This window comes from Siphateles boraxobius, unplaced genomic scaffold (assembly GCF_051911475.1).
Source record: "Siphateles boraxobius isolate OS27281-9 unplaced genomic scaffold, OSU_SipBor_1 3, whole genome shotgun sequence".
In the NCBI taxonomy this organism is placed as follows: domain Eukaryota; kingdom Metazoa; phylum Chordata; class Actinopteri; order Cypriniformes; family Leuciscidae; genus Siphateles; species Siphateles boraxobius.
In genome coordinates this window covers 1348723-1368228 of record NW_027508919.1, presented here as the reverse complement: position 1 = coordinate 1368228, position 19506 = coordinate 1348723, and the positions used below count along the sequence as shown (strand labels likewise).

The following is a 19506-nucleotide window of genomic DNA, read 5'->3' as shown; positions in this document are numbered from 1 at the left end:
CGATTTAGTTTTAATTCATTTTTGTTTTAATAATTGTTTTATTTTGTGAATTAAACATCACATAAACATACTTTATAACTAGAAAATAATAAAATAACCTATTAAACATGAAAGTATTATGCAATCATTCAAGACATTTAGGACTGTTTTGGCATACAAATGTTCTTAAAATTGAGTCAAGAACCATAGTTTTCGATATAGAACCCCATCGGACCTTTTATTTCTAAGAATGTAGAGGGAAGTGTCTTCCAGGGTGTTTATTTCAGGGTCCAGGGGACATTCCTCACATCTGAAACACAGCGAGGTCCTTCCTAACCCTTTCATTCTTATATTTTTGAAGATTGTAATAGATGGTCTCTTTTTCTCTTTGTCTCACAGATAATGAGGGTGGAGAGGTCTCTCCCCCCGTAGGAGCCGGAGTGGACAGCAACAGTTGGCATTTCCGATACGGGCCGGGTCCGGGAGGCCCTCCGCACCTGAAACCCGGGGAGATGCCTCCTGAAGCCTTCATCATCCCTGGATCGCCGGCTATTATTTCCATCAGACAAGGACAAGACGGAGATGACAAGAGCGACTTTATTACGTTTGGAAAAAAGGAAGAGAAGAAGAAGAAGAAAAAGAAGAAGGAGAAGAAGGATAAGCGTGAGAAAGGGAAAGATGATGATGATTAGAGAGACAGAGGAAGAAGCTAAGAAAAGAGCTGATTTTTTTTAAAGACAGAAGTCTCAACAAAAGTCTGAAGAACAAAACGCTCAAGCAAACTTTGAACACTTTACTTGAAAATTTTGGAGTAATTTTCTATCATATCCAATCTCGTTTGGCTTTACGCTAATAGCTGGCATTCCCCTTTCTTTTTAATTGATTAATCTTGTCTTGATGAGCTGTTATATGATTGATTTATATTCACCCAAGCCAATAGTCAGCATAAAATGTCCTTCAGACTCATGTTGGTACATCTGTCTTATTAATCCTCTTGGTTTTTGTTTTCCAATCTTTTTGATAGGGAGACAAAATCTGATTTGAAATGTTTGTAAGCCGTGTGCCGCTTCAGGTGTGCTATTGTAGTAAAATGGAGGGTGAAAAAATAAAGGAGGGGTTCAAAATCGTGTAAAGTTAGAGATTATGGAAGCAGGACACACGCTGGTGTAAATACGCAGGTTGGGCACCGCTGTATGTAAAACAGTGAAGACGCTAAATTAACGCTTTTGCTCGTTCACTTCTCCTGGTGTGGGATGTACGAAACATCTGTAAAACAAGAGACATCAAAACATATTTTCACAAAGTCTCACATCCTGGACAAATGAAAAAAAGAAAAGAAAAAAAAAACAGTGTTTTATCAACAAACAAAAAAAAAAGGAAAAAAAATGTATACCGAATGATGGAATGCACTTTTGTTTTGTTGCTTTAATTTTGTTACCAGCAAATGTTCTCCAAGGCATAGTATATATGTGAGCAAATAGTCCCATATATACACAGACATGCACATATATAGACACACACATCTAGTAAACAGGGTCAGAAATCAGTGCATCTCTAGCAACTCCCAAAACCACTCCTGCTCTGAAATGTGTCTAACCTGGTAACCTTGTTGGGTTTTTGTAAGAGGTTAACCAGCAGCTGGAGAGGTTCACTCTTAGTGAATTTTAAAGACGCAAAGCTCACAAGTCAATATCACACGAAACTCCTAAGAAATCAGATCTTCGGGGACCTGGTTATGTGCCCTGTTGCTTATCGGGATGGCTGAGAATGTTTATGCATTGTGAACAGTATTACTGTTGATTCACCAAACCTTAAACACCTTTGATCCCATAATCTATCCTTAAATATCCTCTGTAGAAAAGGCATGAGTGTTATGCCGTGAATTTTTCTGTGGCATTGCCTCGTTCCTGTAGTTTACCCATTAACCTTGACCCCTTCTATCCCAACCCTAATTTTGTGCCTGCTTTCTCAGCTGAGTTTTGTATGCCTAGTGTCATACAACACGAAACCTAGTCGCCTCCTTTCTGCTTGCTGTCTGGAGGACCAACACTACCCAAGAGCAAAGAACACAACATATTAGCTAGGAGTTTTAAAATTTGGGCAAAGAAGGGCAGGGGTTTTCTTGTGCACCATTTTTATAAGCTTTAAGTGAACTTTATTGCTACTGTACAGAGCTTCTGTCTGTCTGTTTGTCTCTCTCTTGATCCCTCTGCTGGGTAGGCTAGCTCTAGACATTGTGGTGTACTCATGTAGTATGGAGTAATGCAGACAACGCCTGTCAAATCCCCCCTGTCAAATGGCAGAAGACAGAAGCCCCTCCCACAGCACTGGCATATGCAAATGATCCAGTGCTGTCCAATCAACCTCAGCTCTGTCTCTGTATAAGACATTGTATTTTCTGCTGGTCTCTCATCTGTTCATTCTCAGAAAGAGGAGGGACGGGAGAAGACAGATGTACGCTTAGGCAAGGGGTGGAGATTGGTAGAGAAAACTGAGGGGCGAAAAAGCTTTTTGTCAATTTGAACCAATGTTAAAGATCAAGTGTGTAATTTCGGTGCCATTAGCAGCACCAAACAGAATTTCCCCCTGTCTGCCTTGTATTGAACAAACTATTGGTTATGAGCCAGTGTTGCTGTGTCAGGCTGATTGTGAAGCTCAAAGAAACAAAGCAATGATTTACCAGACATATCCAGTGTTTACTCTTTAAACTTGGATACAAGTATTTAAACATTAAAATATTACACACAATACCTTTACATTGTTATAAAACCAATTGAAAGTGTTCAACCCTTTTAAGTTTGCAACAACTTCATTCTACAAAGTTCAGACTGTTGTCTCCACCCCATGCCTTTAAACCCTGCTTTATTGTCTGAATACTGTGGCGATGACACATCTGTGCTCTGATGCTATTGGTTCCTTCACTTGCCTGTCTACCTTGATGTCACACACCCAAAAACACGTCTCGAACCAATGTCACAATTACTCAAACGTGACTGCTGCATGACATTACCAGAAAGAAAACACTTACTATATAGAGATATATATGAATATAGATATAGATGGCTATGATTTTACTATTTTTGTTTATAGTTTTTATTCATTATTCACACAAGAGATTTGTGTATGTACCGTCTCTGAGCCTTTTGCATACTGACACCTCTTCACCGACTTACAGTGGACAGTTATGACCTTACTAAACCTTGGTATTTGTAAATGCTCTATCGTGTGATGCCCTGAAGCTCTCGTTTTTATCCTATTCATTATGATTTTGGTTTATGATAACAAAAAAAGAAGAAAAAAAACTTTTGTGTTTGGCTTTGACATACTGATCAAACTAGCACTGTATATTGTAGCTAAATTATGTATGATGATTCTATCCCTTCTCTTTCACTTCTTTGACAAAGAAAAAAACAGGAAAAAACGTCCTGATGTAAAATACAATATATGTAGTGTATGCTTGTATCTAGTGAGCGTCCATGCTGTCATTCTTTCTCAATGTCTAGAGGTGATCAGTAGGTGGCGCTGTGCTGTCCAACTGAATGGCGCTCATCTGTTGTTAAACCCTCTTCTTTTGTACACCTGCTCATCAATGTGATGGTGAATTAGTGACTTTCATTCCTTTCTTATTTTCTCTTTATATATTTTTTTTCATTATGATGGAAAAGTGGTCATGTGTTTTGTTTATAAATCACAAAATAAATAAACTTTTCTTTCTTAAGAATGTGAATATTGTCAGTGTTTCTGTGTCTGTGAGTCTGTTGTTAAAATGATTCTGGATGATATGCTTTAATCAGAAAAATGTATTTGATGATATTCTGTTTACTGTCAGCAGCCAAAAATAAGTAGCTTTGGTGTACAAAACAAAATATAGTTTTACAGGATAGATAGATAGATAGATAGATAGATAGATAGATAGATAGATAGATAGATAGATAGATAGATAGATAGATAGATAGATAGATAGATAGATAGATAGATAGAAGAGTCAACATAAGTTATTTTCAATATTTTATGATGCAGTATTTAAGACTGGTTTAGACGCCACAGACACACATTTCATCTATAGCTTTGACAAGCAGAAACCCAGTCAACAATCTAGACAAGTGTGTGTGAAGGTTCAGATTCACCACACTTCTCTTTGCTCATCTGCCTATTTGATGGCAGTAATAATCATGATTATTAGAGATTAGAGAGATTTACTAATACACACATCTTGCTCTGAAATCCCTCTCTCTCCAGCAGTGTCTGCTGTTCACGCTAATGATGTTACTGTTTTCAGCACTTCGGGGAGGTTAACTGAAGGTCACGTTAAAGACTGATGTAACACTCATGCATTGCTTGTCTTCACTCTTTGATTTTATGCTACTTCCAACATGACATCTTGGATGAATTTACTAGTTCGGCTGTTCCATCTTCAAAATCCTCTTAAATGTAACATCAAAGAAAGAGAGCGAGTGTGTGTCTGTGTTGGTGCATAAGGTTCAAAAGTTCAGCTTAATTCTGTCTAGAGAAAAATATATACATTTCTTTCTCAGCACCCTCTCTTTTTATTTGATCTTTGGAGGCTGTTTCTATGGTTACTACAATGATGGAACGAATCTCCATGGCAACAATTCAATTCAGAATAAAGGTGACAATTTGGGGAAGGTAGGATCAGATTGTGCTACAGTCTCCTAACTTCATATAGTTCTAGAGACCCCACTCATATAACATTATTAAACTGGAGATGTTCTCATGGGAGCTGTATCCCACACCCAGGAGCATTTCTTTATGGGTCATGTCCAGTTTGTGTTTTAAATTTCCTCTAATTTATGCTGTGGTGAGAAACAAACAAACAACATTGTAATGAGATAGTGATGGCCAAAGGCAGTAGTTGCATTACAGAAAGTCACAAATACAGCATTAATGATTGTAATGAAATATATATGAAACAGAAATTCAGAAAAAGAAGATTCAAACATACTGACAGAGAAACAGAAGGATAAAATGGATACAATTTTCTTTCTGCTAGATTGTAAGGACCATATAGGCTGGCATAAATCCCAAATTAATAAAATATCATTAAAAAAAATACATATATATATATATATATATATATTTAATTATTGTCATGCAGATTAACTCAGAAATGAGGGAGCGGTAGAACCAAATGCCGAGGATTTAATAAAGTATCAGAATACAAATAACATGCAAGAAAACTAGACTGAGAACACCAACATAACTTTAGAAAGACAAGACCCGACAAACAACAAGAGAAACACAAGGACCATATATACAGACATGCCAACGAGATAACAAGGTAACAAGACACACCTGGATACAATCAATGTTGTGGGGAACCAATGAAACAAAAGTACAAAACTACAAAACTAGATACAGGAAACAGGAACCTGAAATACAACATGAAAGTCCAAACAAGCAGGTCCTGCATTCAGACAGGAACAACTAATGAAAATCCTTTTATTTTGGATTGAATGTTTTGAAATTTAATGCAGTTTATCCGGCATCACATATTATAAACAGCTTGACAGGTTGAACAGAAAAAAAACGTTGGCCTACCTGAATTTCAGAATGTCTTTACTTTAATGACAACAGTTGATGATCAAAAGAGTGCATGTCAATCTCACAGATTTGCATTTCAGTGACCTAGAAATCTCAATTATTTAGTTTCAGGGTATTTCAAAATCCTCTAACTAGTTTATTTCCAGATTTAAATGTGAAAAATCCCATTTTAATTGTGGTCTTGGACTCTTGGACCCAATTGTACAGTATTAATTTAATTTAGCATCAAACAATAACTGGTTCACATCTGCTTCCTGGAGTGATGTGTCCTGGATTTTGTGCTCCATGGATTCCACAGGAGACAGTTTGTACAGTAACAGCGAGGCCCATGGGATCCTTGTCTATTACAGTTCATCGTGGGAATGTGAGCTGAGGTGAGTTTTTTTTGTTTTTCCTGTTTTGCTCTTTTAGCCTGAATGACTCAGCACACATACAGTATCCTGCAGAGACTACGCACTTGCAAATCAAAGACACAGTGAGGACTAAATGAACGCTTGCCGTAAATCAGAGATGAAACTCTTGCACAAACTGCCATCCTCCATGGGAAGCACAATAAAAGTACAGGTTAGAAGATTGACGCTGAAGTGTGCTCTCAGTCACTGAGTTACATCAGGAGGGCTGTGTCAGTGTGTTTGTATGAAGTAAAGGTCAAGAGTAAGAAATAATGTGTAAACATAAAAACAATAGTTGCAGCTTTTTGAGCACTATTTTGCTCATGCTAAAGCTAAACTCATCCATAACCACTACAGCTTTATATCAGGTTCAGACGCTTGTATGCTAAATGTGTTCATAAAGATTATAAGATGCACTATGTAAGCTGAATATAAAACTGAGAAACCATTGATAGGAAATAGGTGTTGAAATGTGAAAAATTAAAAGTAAAAATACATTTAAAATTTTTACTTAAAATTGCCTTCAATCAATGCCTTTTGTTGATTTTTAAAATTTAATCATGTTTCTGAGCAGTAACAATAAGATTCACATACATTTATATGACATGAAAAATGTCAAATAATAATTTTATATTTTTAAACTGAAACTGAAATGATTACAAACTAAAGGATGTAACAGCTTTCATATCAGATGATTTGATTTTAAATTGAGCTTTTTTGCATTAATATCAATAGCAGGAGAGCTAGGTGTGTAAGCTTTAATAATTGTATTAGAGAATAATGAATATTCAAACTACAGGAATCCATGGTACATAAATAAAAGGGGTAGTTAAAAAAAACATTGACATTAAATAGTTGCATTTGATTTCGTCTTTTTAATAAATAAGAATAAGATTAAACAGAGAAAGCTGAGCCACAGAAACTTTGGTTTAGATTGATCAAATGTAGATTTATGTATATGAAATCATACAGAATAAAATCAAGATTTAAATCCAATTTTACTGGAACAACTTTAAAATCAAAATGAATAGTCTCTGCAACTCTGCATCAACAGAATGACCAGATGTTAATAAAAAGGTTATGTAAGCTGTTCAGGAAACCACCATGGTTGATGACAGTCCCAGCCTTCAATGCCTTTTGTTTTTATGACCATTATTCACAATGAATATTTTCTTCCACCCCCTCAACTTCTCATATCTAATGGACTATCAATCAGGTTAAACCAAGACAAATACTGAGGTACTGAGTTTGCTCACAGGTGTTTGCACGACTCAACTGCGCCACCGCCTGTAAGCATTTCACAGTGTTTGAGATTTATGAATTCAGAATGAAGAAATGCTTGTTTTATACCTTTGTGTTGAACTCTCAAATTTGAAGCATGGAGCATTTACAAGATTTTCCTATACTCATAAACAGCAAAATGATTAAAAAAATAGTAATAATAATAAATAGAAGTCGTCAAGTTTAATTTATAGAAATGATCATATAAAATTGAGAACCATGGTAAAAAATAAATGTGCTAAGTATACTTACAGCCAGACTAATTCAGTATCATTCAAGTGTGTTAATGATTAGTTAACTTGAAGTGTGCTATTTTGTAAAATTTAATTTTTTACTAAGTATATTTTAATTGTGAAATAAATTGTAGTAAATCATAACTTTGAGTGTATTTAGTGTACTTATGTGTGCTAAATTGGAACAACTTCAAGTATATTTAGTATACTTTAAATATATGCCAGTGTAGGGACTAATTACATGCTTGATTAGTGATATTAAAGTGTACTTTATTTGTGTTATAAGTACATTACAAATTCATTACAAGTGTCTTCGAAACATACAAACAATATACCATAAGTGTATTATATTTGAGTAAAAACTATATGCTCAGTATTTGGCTTATTCCAAATACTACAAATTGCAAACGTTGTCTTCAATAACAAATGCACATTAATAAACAAATATTACTTAGCTATACTTTGTACAATATACTATAATGTATTTTGAAAGTATACTTTCAATGCATTGTTACAATGATCATTTACAGCAAGCAGTTACAAATATACCTAAAATATATTTTTAAGTAATGTGCAAAGAAATACAGTTTTGTAAATATATTTTTAGAAAATATACAAAAGTACAATTATTTTAAAGTGTGTTAAAAGTATTGTGAAAATAGGTAAAAGCATGATGCTAATATACTATTAATATATTTAAAGATAGTAAAAAATGTTGTTAGTATAGGCCTATATTTGCAATGTAGTATTTAAAAAGGGAATATATTTTAAATACAATAAAATATAAATTTTTTCACTAGTGAAATTTCACATGTATTGACGTCTCATGTATTTTTAGTGCTTTTTAATACTCTAACTGATGCGTCCTCCTTATTTCTTCACAGCCACTGAACAGAAAATCGATAGAAGTTTTTTATATCCGTTGAGAACAAGTGTCGTTCTCTGTTTTTAATGTAATTGTTTTATTTTTGCTGTCTTAAGTTGTGCTTTTTTGCTTCTGTATATTTTAGCAAAAAGCGTTTAACCCTTAAAAACGTATGACATTTAAGATAATTACTGGCCTACCATAAATAGGACGACAGGTTTGTTAATTAGCTTCAGTACTAAAATAATAATATTTGAGTGGTTACGTTACGTAGTAGTATAGTAGTAGTAGTGTTTTATATTGTGAACGATTTTTTTCAACAAACTACAATTCTCTAGTGTAGCAAGATAGTTTTATATATCACCAAATCTAATCTCAAAACATTTTAATTTATAATTGGTTAATATTAATACATTTTATGTTGGATATTAACGTTTTTATTTCTATTTTGAAGCAGGCTATAGACCGTAATTGGGAGGAGACAAGCATCTGATGTTTGCAGAATAGTAGCTATAACACCCATGTGTGTTCTGGAACATAATTGTATTACATAAAAAAAGCATAATTGCAATTAATAATGAGGAACATAAATGTTCAGAGCGATATGCAGTAGGGTGCAATATTTCAGATGAGACGCTGGAGAGGAACATGTAATTCCCCCTTGCCGCACTGCGCGCCGCTGCGCTGCATCTGCTCGTCTGTTCAGCAGTCACACAACAGGGATATGTGATGTACTGAAACATTTAACGTTTTTACCATTTTACAAGTTTACGAAATACGTTCTACTTTTTCTATTTTAAATTTCCATATATGTCATTTCGTTATTAAAAAAGGGGTTCATCATTATTTAAATACGGCCATGCCATGTGAATTAAAGAATTATAGTGTGTTTATATGTTAGATATATGTTGTTTTAAACTGATATATAATAAATTGAGTTCCCTTTTATATTAATTAACAGGAGTTGATGGTTTTTTTTTTATCTTCAGCCATCAAAGGTTATATGGACTATTATTAATCAAAGTAAATTTGTTTAAATGCCTGTCTTTTCAAATATCTAAATTCAAATGTATTTCTTCAATTTTATTGTACTGAATTGTTACAAAATGGGTGAAAATATTTAAATGTTCATGACTTTAGCATGACATGTTTGTATCCTGCCTTTTGTTGTGAAAGAGTACAGATGAAGAGGAGTAGTTGTACAGATGCACTTTCATTTTTGTGTTTTCTGTAACACGAGTTGTTGTGAAAAAAAAATGCATTAATGCACTTTCATTATTTCTATCCTTTTTCAGGAGTACTACAGATATATGGCCAGTGTTGAAACATAGCTTATGCATTGTTTTTTTTTTTTTTTAATCAAAATACTGCAAAATACAGTGAAATGACCCTCGTTAAAACATGAACGACATCCCTGGAACTGATTCTAAAATATTTAGTCCGCAGATTTCGAAGGACTTATTGTGGAAATTAACAATTCGTATCAGGTAGGATTTCATAATTTGTTATATAATTTAATTAATTGGTTTCATATTAGCTCTTTTTTGTAGTACGTTTTCTATTGTTTTCAAAATGATGTAGGCTAATTATTAACAATTGACTCATTTTTCTTGTTAAAGAGTTTTTGTAGAAACACATGTTCTGCACATGTAGCATTGCGGAAATGAAAGATAGCCTAAAGGATACATTTATCGTTATTAGTTATTATCCTATTTAAAAGGCATAGTCTCATACTGTCATCAAAACAACATTGGACTAATTGACTTTCAATGTATGTAATATATATTTAAACACTTATTTACCTGCCCATACCACCGATTCATTCGTTTTCTCTGGCCGATTATAAAATATGTGGCAATAAGTTTTAGTAAGATTTTTTTTACAGCGTTGTAAATCTAATGTCAGTAATTATCACTTTATCAATTAACATTTTAAATGTAATTCACGTAAGTTTAAGAGAGAATATGTGTCGGTAATATTTTTGTGGGGTTTTGAATCCCTCTCATTAATATGAAATTACTTTCTAAAGGGTTGTTAATTTTCAAGTCACTAAATTTCACTTCAAACATACAATGGCATTTCCCTTAAAGAGATCACCCAAAAATGAAAATTAGCCCATGATTTACTCACCCTCAAGTCATCCTAGGTGTATATGGCATTCTTCTTTCAGACGAATACAATCAGAGTATTCGTCTGAAAGAACCCCAGAGCCACTTTTATCATGGATAGATGCACTTTTATGATGGATAGATTCACTTTTATGATGGATAGGTGCCCTTTTATCATGGATAGATGCACTTTTATCATGGATAGGTGCACTTTTATGGACTTCAAAACAGAAACAGCCATTCATTATAAAGCTTGGAAGAGCCAGGACATTTTTATTTTAACCCCGATAATATTCGTCTGAAAGAAGAATGTCAAATACAGGATGACTTGAATATAGGGTTGCCAACTTTCTGAAATGGAAATAAGGAACGGAATAATCAATATACAAGACTGAACCACATAGATAACGTTATATAAAGGCTATCATGATCATTTTGCCAACAATGAACCATGGATTTGTTTAGTTTATAATACGTTTTATTTTTTACTTAAACAAATACAACATATAACATTCAAAACTCATCGGCTTAGGCAGCATTTGAAGAAAAATAAACAACAGTTTTCTGTAGCCTTGTGCGAACTTATTCAATAGAATTGGACTTCTAGAATGTTCTTTCCAGTGCAAAAAATAATATTTTTAATTTAATTAGACAACATTTTAAGGAAGTGTAGTGCAAATATCCTAATATAATTATAATTCCATTGTAGTTAACTTTCTTTTCGCCGGCTACTCCAAGGTAGTCATTTTTACATTTCCCGCTGTTGTCACTTGTCGTCATCGTTGCTATGATACGTGACTCACAATGACTAACGACCAAATAAAAGGGCATTCTCTGATGATATTCCAAGATGTTAAAAACGCTACGCGGCTGATCATAGACAAACATGGGGAGAAATTAGTAGCCTATCTACCGCTCCGTCTGTTTTTTTTTTTTCTTATCATAGCCTACAAATGTCTTCGTTCATAGTCTGTCTGACATATTAGAAGCTATATGTCTGTCATGGATTTTCACTGAATTGATTCTCAAAAATATGGAACAAAGTGCTTTCCGTATCAGTTCAATATGGAGCAAGACTTTTATGTGTCAAATACGGACGATTCCGTATTATACGGAACGGTTGGCAACCCTACTTGAAGATGAGTAGGCTAAATCATGGGCAAATTTTCATTTATGGGTGAACTATCCGGTTGCATATCGCTGTCCATGGTGCTGCACAGTGAGTCTGGCCTGATGTATTTATTGTTTATATAATGTAGCTCTAGTCGTTTAAAAGCATTTGTGTTGTACAGTGTTTTCTGCTGTCACGTTGAGGGTGGTTGTTCATGTTGTAAAGTCATTTAGTGAAAGTCATTTCCTCATACAGTCACAGATGTGTTGCTGTTTTCATTTAATTTAATACACAGATTCGCTGTCGTAAGAAAAAACACTTTCGTCCAGTATATTCAGTATGTCATGTGCAGGGATTCCAGCTTGACTTGTTATAGAAAAACATCGACAGTTACTCATTCTCTAAAAGTTTGCATTTCTGTCTCATGTTTCAGATTTAAGTCATCCATATCGAGCGAAGGCCCTCTCTCGTCTCACCTTGAGTTTAGCGAAATGCATGCAAATTTAAAAGTTATTTCTACCAGGTGTAAAAGGTTTGTATTCCTCTCCTTGATGACGTTGTTATAGTGAATAAGTTAAAGATTTTACATTTTCACTTTGGTATTTTTCACTTAACCACCAGACTTGGAAAAATATTTATTTTAATGGTAGGCTAAATACGCCTCTAGTGTTTATGTTTTTGCTTTCTTATAATTCTGAAGTTCTGAAGTCACCAATATACCCAGGTATCACTCCAGGTAGCCCCAAGTGAATAGAATAGGTTCTGTTGTACCCCGTTGTTGTTTAACTCTACATTATAAAATAATATTCTGTTGTACAATACAAAGTTGCGAGTTGCGGAGGGCCCTTGATATGTAATTTAATGGGAAAACAGTCCTGTTCAGCCACGGTTCATGCTAAGTTGTGCCGTTTTTGAGTTCAACTCACAGTGTCGCTGTTTACCAGTAAATAATTTTGTGTCACATTGTACTTTACTCCACCCTGTTCCTGATGTCATTGTTCAGGGCTTAAAGCTCACGTCGAAAGCAAACACCGTTGACATCGACTGTCTGCCTAATCTTTATTATTATTATCTTATTTTCTGTTTGTCCCATATGAATTTCAGAGGCATCAGTGTTGCTGTTGAGATGTTTGGCATTTTGTTCTTCGTGCTGATGGCGCACACCGCTTATGGAGACGTGAGCTATTCTTTCCCGGAGGAGATGAAACGCGGATCTGTGATTGGAAATATAGCAAAGGATCTCGGGCTCGATGTGAAGAGGCTGTCAAGTCGTGATGCACGAATTGATAATGAAGGTAACAGAAAACGATACTGTGACATTAATCTGAATACTGGAGAACTGACCGTAGCGGAGAGAATCGACAGAGAGAGTCTTTGTGGAAAGAAAGCTTCGTGCGTTATTAAACAGGAGCTAGTGCTGGAAAATCCTTTAGAGCTTTATCGAATTATTCTTAATATTCAGGACATCAATGATAATTCACCACAGTTCAAACTAAGTACGATCAAATTCGAAATACAGGAATCAGCAGTCAAAGGATCTCGTTATTTATTAGATGAAGCCCACGATGCGGACATTGGTATGAATGCAGTGCAGTCATATACATTGGAAAACAATGATTATTTTCACCTAAGTGTCCTTACCGTTGTGAATGGAGGAAAATATGGAGAGCTGGTTATTAATAAAGAGCTGGATCGTGAGCAGCAGAAAGAGGTGACTTTAATTCTTACTGCGGTAGACGGCGGGACTCCACCGAGATCAGGGACTGTAGCCATACACGTCACTGTGCTGGATGCTAATGATAATGCTCCAGTCTTTAGTCAGGCCGTCTATAAAGTCAGTCTGCCTGAAAATTCTCCTGTAGATACTGTAGTGGTGACAGTGAGCGCTACTGATGCTGACGAGGGACAAAATGGAGAAGTGACCTATGAATTCGGTAATTTGTCAGAAAGTTTTTTGGAAATATTTTTTCTCGATGCAGAGTCTGGTGAAATTAAACTTACAGGTACATTAGATTATGAGGAGGAGAGTTCAATTGAACTACCTATTCAAGCTAAAGATGGTCAAGGGTTAGCAGGTCGATCCACTGTATTAATATGTGTTACTGATGTCAATGATAACGCCCCTACAATAATGACTAAATCTGTCAAAATATTGATTCCTGAGAACGCGTTATCCGGTACAGAGGTTGGCATCATTAATGTGCAGGACAGAGACTCTGAGAATAACGGACAGGTGCGCTGCTCCATTCAGCAAAACGTCCCATTTAAACTCGTTCCTTCAATCAAAAATTACTATTCTCTGGTGACCACAGGTGAATTAGACCGCGAGCTGCTCTCTGATTATAATATTACAATCACTGCTACTGATGAGGGCTCTCCGCCTTTATCTTCCACTAAGAATATTCACTTGACTGTTGCTGACGTGAATGATAATCCACCTGTATTTGAAGAGCAGAATTACAGAGCTCATGTGCAAGAAAATAACAAACCGGGCTCCTCTATTTGTTCAGTATCAGCTACAGACCCGGACTGGAGACAGAATGGCACTGTAGTTTATTCTCTGTTGTCCTCTGATGTCAATGGCGCACCGGTGTCCTCCTTTCTATCCATTAACGGAGACACCGGGGTCATTCATGCCGTGAGATCATTTGATTACGAACAGCTGAAGAGTTTCAAAGTGCTCGTGTTAGCCAGAGACAACGGTTCTCCTCCTCTGAGCAGTAACGTGACCGTGAGTGTCTTCATATCGGATGAGAATGACAACTCCCCTCAGATATTATACCCCTCTCCGGAGGGAAACTCCTTCATGACCGAGATGGTTCCCAAAGCTGCGCAGGCGCGCTCCCTGGTCTCCAAGGTGATCGCCGTGGACGCGGATTCTGGACAGAACGCGTGTCTCTCGTATCACATTATTAAAGCGACTGATCCGGGACTTTTCACTATCGGTGTCCACAGCGGGGAGATCAGGACGCAGCGGGACATTTCTGAATCTGACAGCATGAAACAGAACCTTATTGTGTCCGTGAGAGATAACGGACAGCCCTCTCTCTCAGCCACGTGCGCGTTGTATTTGCTCATATCAGATAACTTGGCTGAAGTTCCAGAACTGAAAGACATGTCTCATGACGAGAGCAGCTCCAAACTGACGTTTCATTTGATCATCGCGCTGGTGTCCGTTTCCACTTTCTTCCTGACCTTTATCATCATCATCCTGGCCGTGAGGTTTTGTCGCAGGAGAAAGCCCAGACTGTTGTTTGATGGAGCTGTAGCCATTCCCAGCGCGTATCTCCCTCCAAATTACGCAGATGTGGAGGGGGCGGGAACTCTCCGCAGCGCTTACAATTATGACGCGTACCTGACCACGGGCTCGCGCACTAGTGACTTCAAGTTCGTCAGATCTTATAATGAGGGCACACTGACTGCTGACCTGACTCTGAAAAAGACTCAGTCCGCTGTGGATGATCTTGAAGGACTTGATGTAGAAATGAGCGACTCGTTTCAGGTAGGACTGAGTATATATTTATTTATTTGATATTTTATTGTCTGTATACTTTCATATTGTCATATTGTATTATGTATGTTTGTATTTAAAATGTAGTGATTTCACTTACAACAAAAACACATGACTAATTCAAGTGCCTTATATTAGACACATGAACGTGACAAAAACTTTTTGAAATCTGAAAAGTGGACACATTTAATTGGTTAATATTATTATTATTAATTTATGTTAATAATGTGTATTAAAAAAAAAAGTTTTTGTTGGTTACAAAGAACATCCCCGTGAGTCATTTATTCGCATTCGCACAGAAATCAGAGAATATTTTGTAGAGGCTGTACTAACATAAGTGGCATGGCATCTTACGCAGTGAAGCCATTGCCACATGCCGCTGTGCTTAGTAGCATTTGCATATGCCAGTGGATATTGGGATATTGGCATGTGCCACTAAAACTTATGACATGTGACCATTGAGCCTTGATGCCACTGATATTGTTGCGGAGCATGTGGCCTTATGTTGTGGTATCACCAACAGCGTACATTCACCATGAACAATATTCAGTCATTTTTGTTGTGTTTTACATGTGGATTTTTTTGTAACATGGTTGCATTTTTGTTATTGTGATAGTAAAGGACTTGATACGGACATAAGTGTCTTTAAGAAATGATTTTTTAACAGTTTTGAGATGCAGTTTTAAGTGCAAGATGCATTGGTATATTATGCTTTCTTTTAATGTTTGAGGAATTGTAGGTTTCGAGAATCAATGCGTTTTATAAGAGTTATTCATTCTTTTTAGTCACTATATTTTACATTTAAAGAGCTTAAAGTTATTTGTTAGTGATCTTTTGGGGGAAAAAGTAAACATCTTTGACTAAGAGTTCTGTCAAGCTCATTTTAACATTTTATTTAACACTAGTTTGTGTCGTCGTGGATAAATTATTGCTATCTTAAGAAGTTTTACGTTTCTCTCATTGATGTGAATTGGCTTATGAATGCAATTAAATTCCAATTTCAACACTTTTAGTCGGATTGAAAATTGCATAGAGCATTTGATTTTTTAACATTTTTTTAACGTTTTTGTAGTTGTTGCTGTCCGTGGTGCTGAACTGGCATTTACGGAGGGCTACATTGTATGAGTACCATAAATGTAAATGTCATGCAGTTTTTTATAATAACTCACAGTGTCGCTGTTCACTAGCAAAACCATGAGTGTGTTCAGGACATATCTCCACCCTGCTTCTGATGTCATACACAGGGCTTCAAGCTCGTCTCGTTACAGAAAATCGTCGACGGAGACTGCCTCATATACTGTACTTCTGCCTACATTTCTAAATTTAGATTTACATTTTTTCTTTGTGCTTTTATATTGTTGTGTTGCATTAATTAATTTCTTAGGCATTTTAAACGTTCTGCGCTGAGATGTTTGGCCTTTTGTTCTTCGTGCTGATGGCGCACACCGCTTATGGAGACGTGAGCTATTCTTTCCCGGAGGAGATGAAACGCGGATCTGTGATTGGAAATATAGCAAAGGATCTCGGGCTCGATATGAACAAACTATCAAGTCGAGAGGCGCGAATTGGTTATGAAGGTAACAGAAAACGATACTGTGACATCAATCTGAATACTGGAGAACTGACCGTAGCGGAGAGAATCGACAGAGAGGAGATTTGTGGAAAGAAAGCTTCGTGTTTTATTAAGCAAGAGCTCGTGCTGGAAAATCCGTTAGAACTACATCAATTCATTCTCAGTATTGAGGACATCAATGATAATTCACCACAGTTCAAACAAAGTGTAATAAAATTCGAAATACGGGAATCAGCAGATAAAGGATCTCGGTATTTATTAGATGAGGCACAGGATGCTGATATTGGAATGAATTCAGTGCAGACTTATGTGTTGCAGGACAATGAACACTTTCTTCTTAGTGTCCTAACGCGAGCAAATGGAAGAAAATATGGAGAGCTCGTTCTTAATAAAGAGTTGGATCGTGAGCAGCAGAAAGAGGTGACTTTAATTCTTACTGCGGTAGACGGTGGGACTCCACCGAGATCAGGGACTGTAGCCATACACGTCACTGTGCTGGATGCTAATGATAATGCTCCAGTCTTTAGTCAGGCCGTCTATAAAGTCAGTCTGCCTGAAAATTCTCCTGTAGATACTGTAGTGGTGACAGTGAGCGCTACTGATGCTGACGAGGGACAAAATGGAGAAGTGACTTATGAATTTGGTCATTTATCCGAACGCCTTATGGAAATATTTTCTGTCAATTCGTTGTCTGGAGAGATTAAACTAACAGGACTTATTGATTATGAGGAAGATAATTTAATTGAGCTGCCAATTCAAGCCAAAGATGGTCAAGGGTTAGCGAGTCATTGTACTGTATTAATAGATGTTATTGATGTCAATGATAACGCCCCTACGATAATGACTAAATCTGTAAAAATTTCCATTCCCGAGAACGCGTTACCCGGTACAGAGGTTGGCATCATTAATGTGCAGGACAGAGACTCTGAGAATAACGGACAGGTGCGCTGCTCCATTCAGCAAAACGTCCCATTTAAACTCGTTCCTTCAATCAAAAATTACTATTCTCTGGTGACCACAGGTGAATTAGACCGCGAGCTGGTCTCTGATTATAATATTACAATCACTGCTACTGATGAGGGCTCTCCGCCTTTATCTTCCACTAAGAATATTCACTTGACTGTTGCTGACGTGAATGATAATCCACCTGTATTTGAGGAGCAGAATTACAGAGCTCATGTGCAAGAAAATAACAAACCGGGCTCCTCTATTTGTTCAGTATCAGCTACAGACCCGGACTGGAGACAGAATGGCACTGTAGTTTATTCTCTGTTGTCCTCTGATGTCAATGGCGCACCGGTGTCCTACTTTTTATCCATTAACGGAGACACCGGGGTCATTCATGCCGTGAGATCATTTGATTACGAACAGCTGAAGAGTTTCAAAGTGCTCGTGTTAGCCAGAGACAACGGTTCTCCTCCTCTGAGCAGTAACGTGACCGTGAGTGTCTTCATATCGGATGAGAATGACAACTCCCCTCAGATATTATACCCCTCTCCGGAAGGAAACTCCTTCATGACCGAGATGGTTCCCAAAGCTGCCCAGGCGCGCTCCCTGGTCTCCAAGGTGATCGCCGTGGACGCGGATTCTGGACAGAACGCGTGGCTCTCGTATCACATTATTAAAGTGACTGATCCGGGACTTTTCACTATCGGTGTCCACAGCGGGGAGATCAGGACGCAGCGGGACATTTCTGAATCTGACAGCATGAAACAGAACCTTATTGTGTCCGTGAGAGATAACGGACAGCCCTCTCTCTCAGCCACGTGCGCGTTGTATTTACTCATATCAGATAACTTGGCTGAAGTTCCAGAACTGAAAGACATGTCTCATGACGAGAGCAGCTCCAAACTGACGTTTTATTTGATCATCGCGCTGGTGTCCGTTTCCACTTTCTTCCTGACCTTCATCATCATCATCCTGGCCGTGAGGTTTTGTCGCAGGAGAAAGCCCAGACTGTTGTTTGATGGAGCTGTAGCCATTCCCAGCGCATATCTCCCTCCAAATTACGCAGATGTGGAGGGCGCGGGAACTCTCCGCAGCGCTTACAATTATGACGCGTACCTGACCACGGGCTCGCGCACTAGTGACTTCAAGTTCGTCAGATCTTATAATGAGGGCACACTGACTGCTGACCTGACTCTGAAAAAGACTCAGTCCGCTGTGGATGATCTTGAAGGACTTGATGCAGAAATGAGCGACACATTTCAGGTAGGACTAAGTCTTTCTATAAAAAATAAATTTGGTGGATTGAAATTGTGAAAAAGTGTATTTTCCTCACTTGACTGCTTTCATTGGCATTGTTTTCTGTTGTTGGCAGATCACGTGGCTCTTTCAATCTTTTTTTTTTTTTGGACAAATATTTTTAAGGGTCAGTTTAAAATCAGAAAAGCAGCTGCATTATGTGGGGTTTTTTTTGTTTTTGTTTTTTTGTTGTTGTTTTTTTCCTGGTCTAGTATGAACAATTTTAATACGTGGCATGATTAGCAAATCGATGTGTTTTTGTTTTTCTTGTTTATTATTTTGGCACTAGCTGCCATTTTGGGTTCAAAGCGGTAAAAGTTGTTTATTAGTAATCTTTTACTGTTACAAAGACATGTTGAATTTATGAGGAAGTGTTGAGTTTTTAAGTATTTTTAAAATTTTCTTTGCATCTTTTAATTTAGCTATAAAGGGAATTAATTTCGGATGTCAGTTTCAGTCATTTTCCGTTGAGCGAAGTATTCTAAACGTCATTTTAATCTGATTGGAATGGCATAGAGCATGTTTCCCTGTTGCTGTCCGTGGTGCTGCACTGGCATGCACTCTTGGTGTTTGGATATTTTGCTCTTGCGTATTTGTAACTCTCTACCCCTCCATGGCTTTTTATTTTTATTTATTTTTAATAATAT

The 19506-nt window shown here is 36.9% G+C and overlaps 2 protein-coding genes across 7 annotated transcripts in view; both read left to right on the top strand.

The window, feature by feature from the left end:
• LOC143756690 (protocadherin alpha-C2-like) overlaps nt 1–3706 on the top strand; it is a 52625-nt gene extending 48919 nt beyond the window's left edge. For all 4 annotated transcript variants that reach the window (XM_077247270.1, XM_077247269.1, XM_077247268.1 and 1 more), the window contains one exon: nt 379–3706. In XM_077247270.1, coding sequence (XP_077103385.1) covers nt 379–671 — 293 coding nt within the window. In that variant the 3' untranslated portion in view covers nt 672–3706. The remainder of the gene's footprint in view (nt 1–378) is intronic.
• Nucleotides 3707–12531: 8825 nt separating this feature from the next.
• The window catches only part of LOC143756691 (protocadherin gamma-A11-like), a 225419-nt gene continuing 218444 nt past the window's right edge, over nt 12532–19506 (top strand). For 2 of the 3 annotated variants that reach the window (XM_077247312.1, XM_077247295.1), the window contains exon 1: nt 16285–18826. In XM_077247312.1, the coding sequence (XP_077103427.1) occupies nt 16451–18826 (2376 nt within the window). In that variant the 5' untranslated portion in view covers nt 16285–16450. Of the gene's footprint in view, nt 15034–16284; nt 18827–19506 lie in introns of those variants that run through there. The other variant, XM_077247299.1, reaches the window with a different exon arrangement.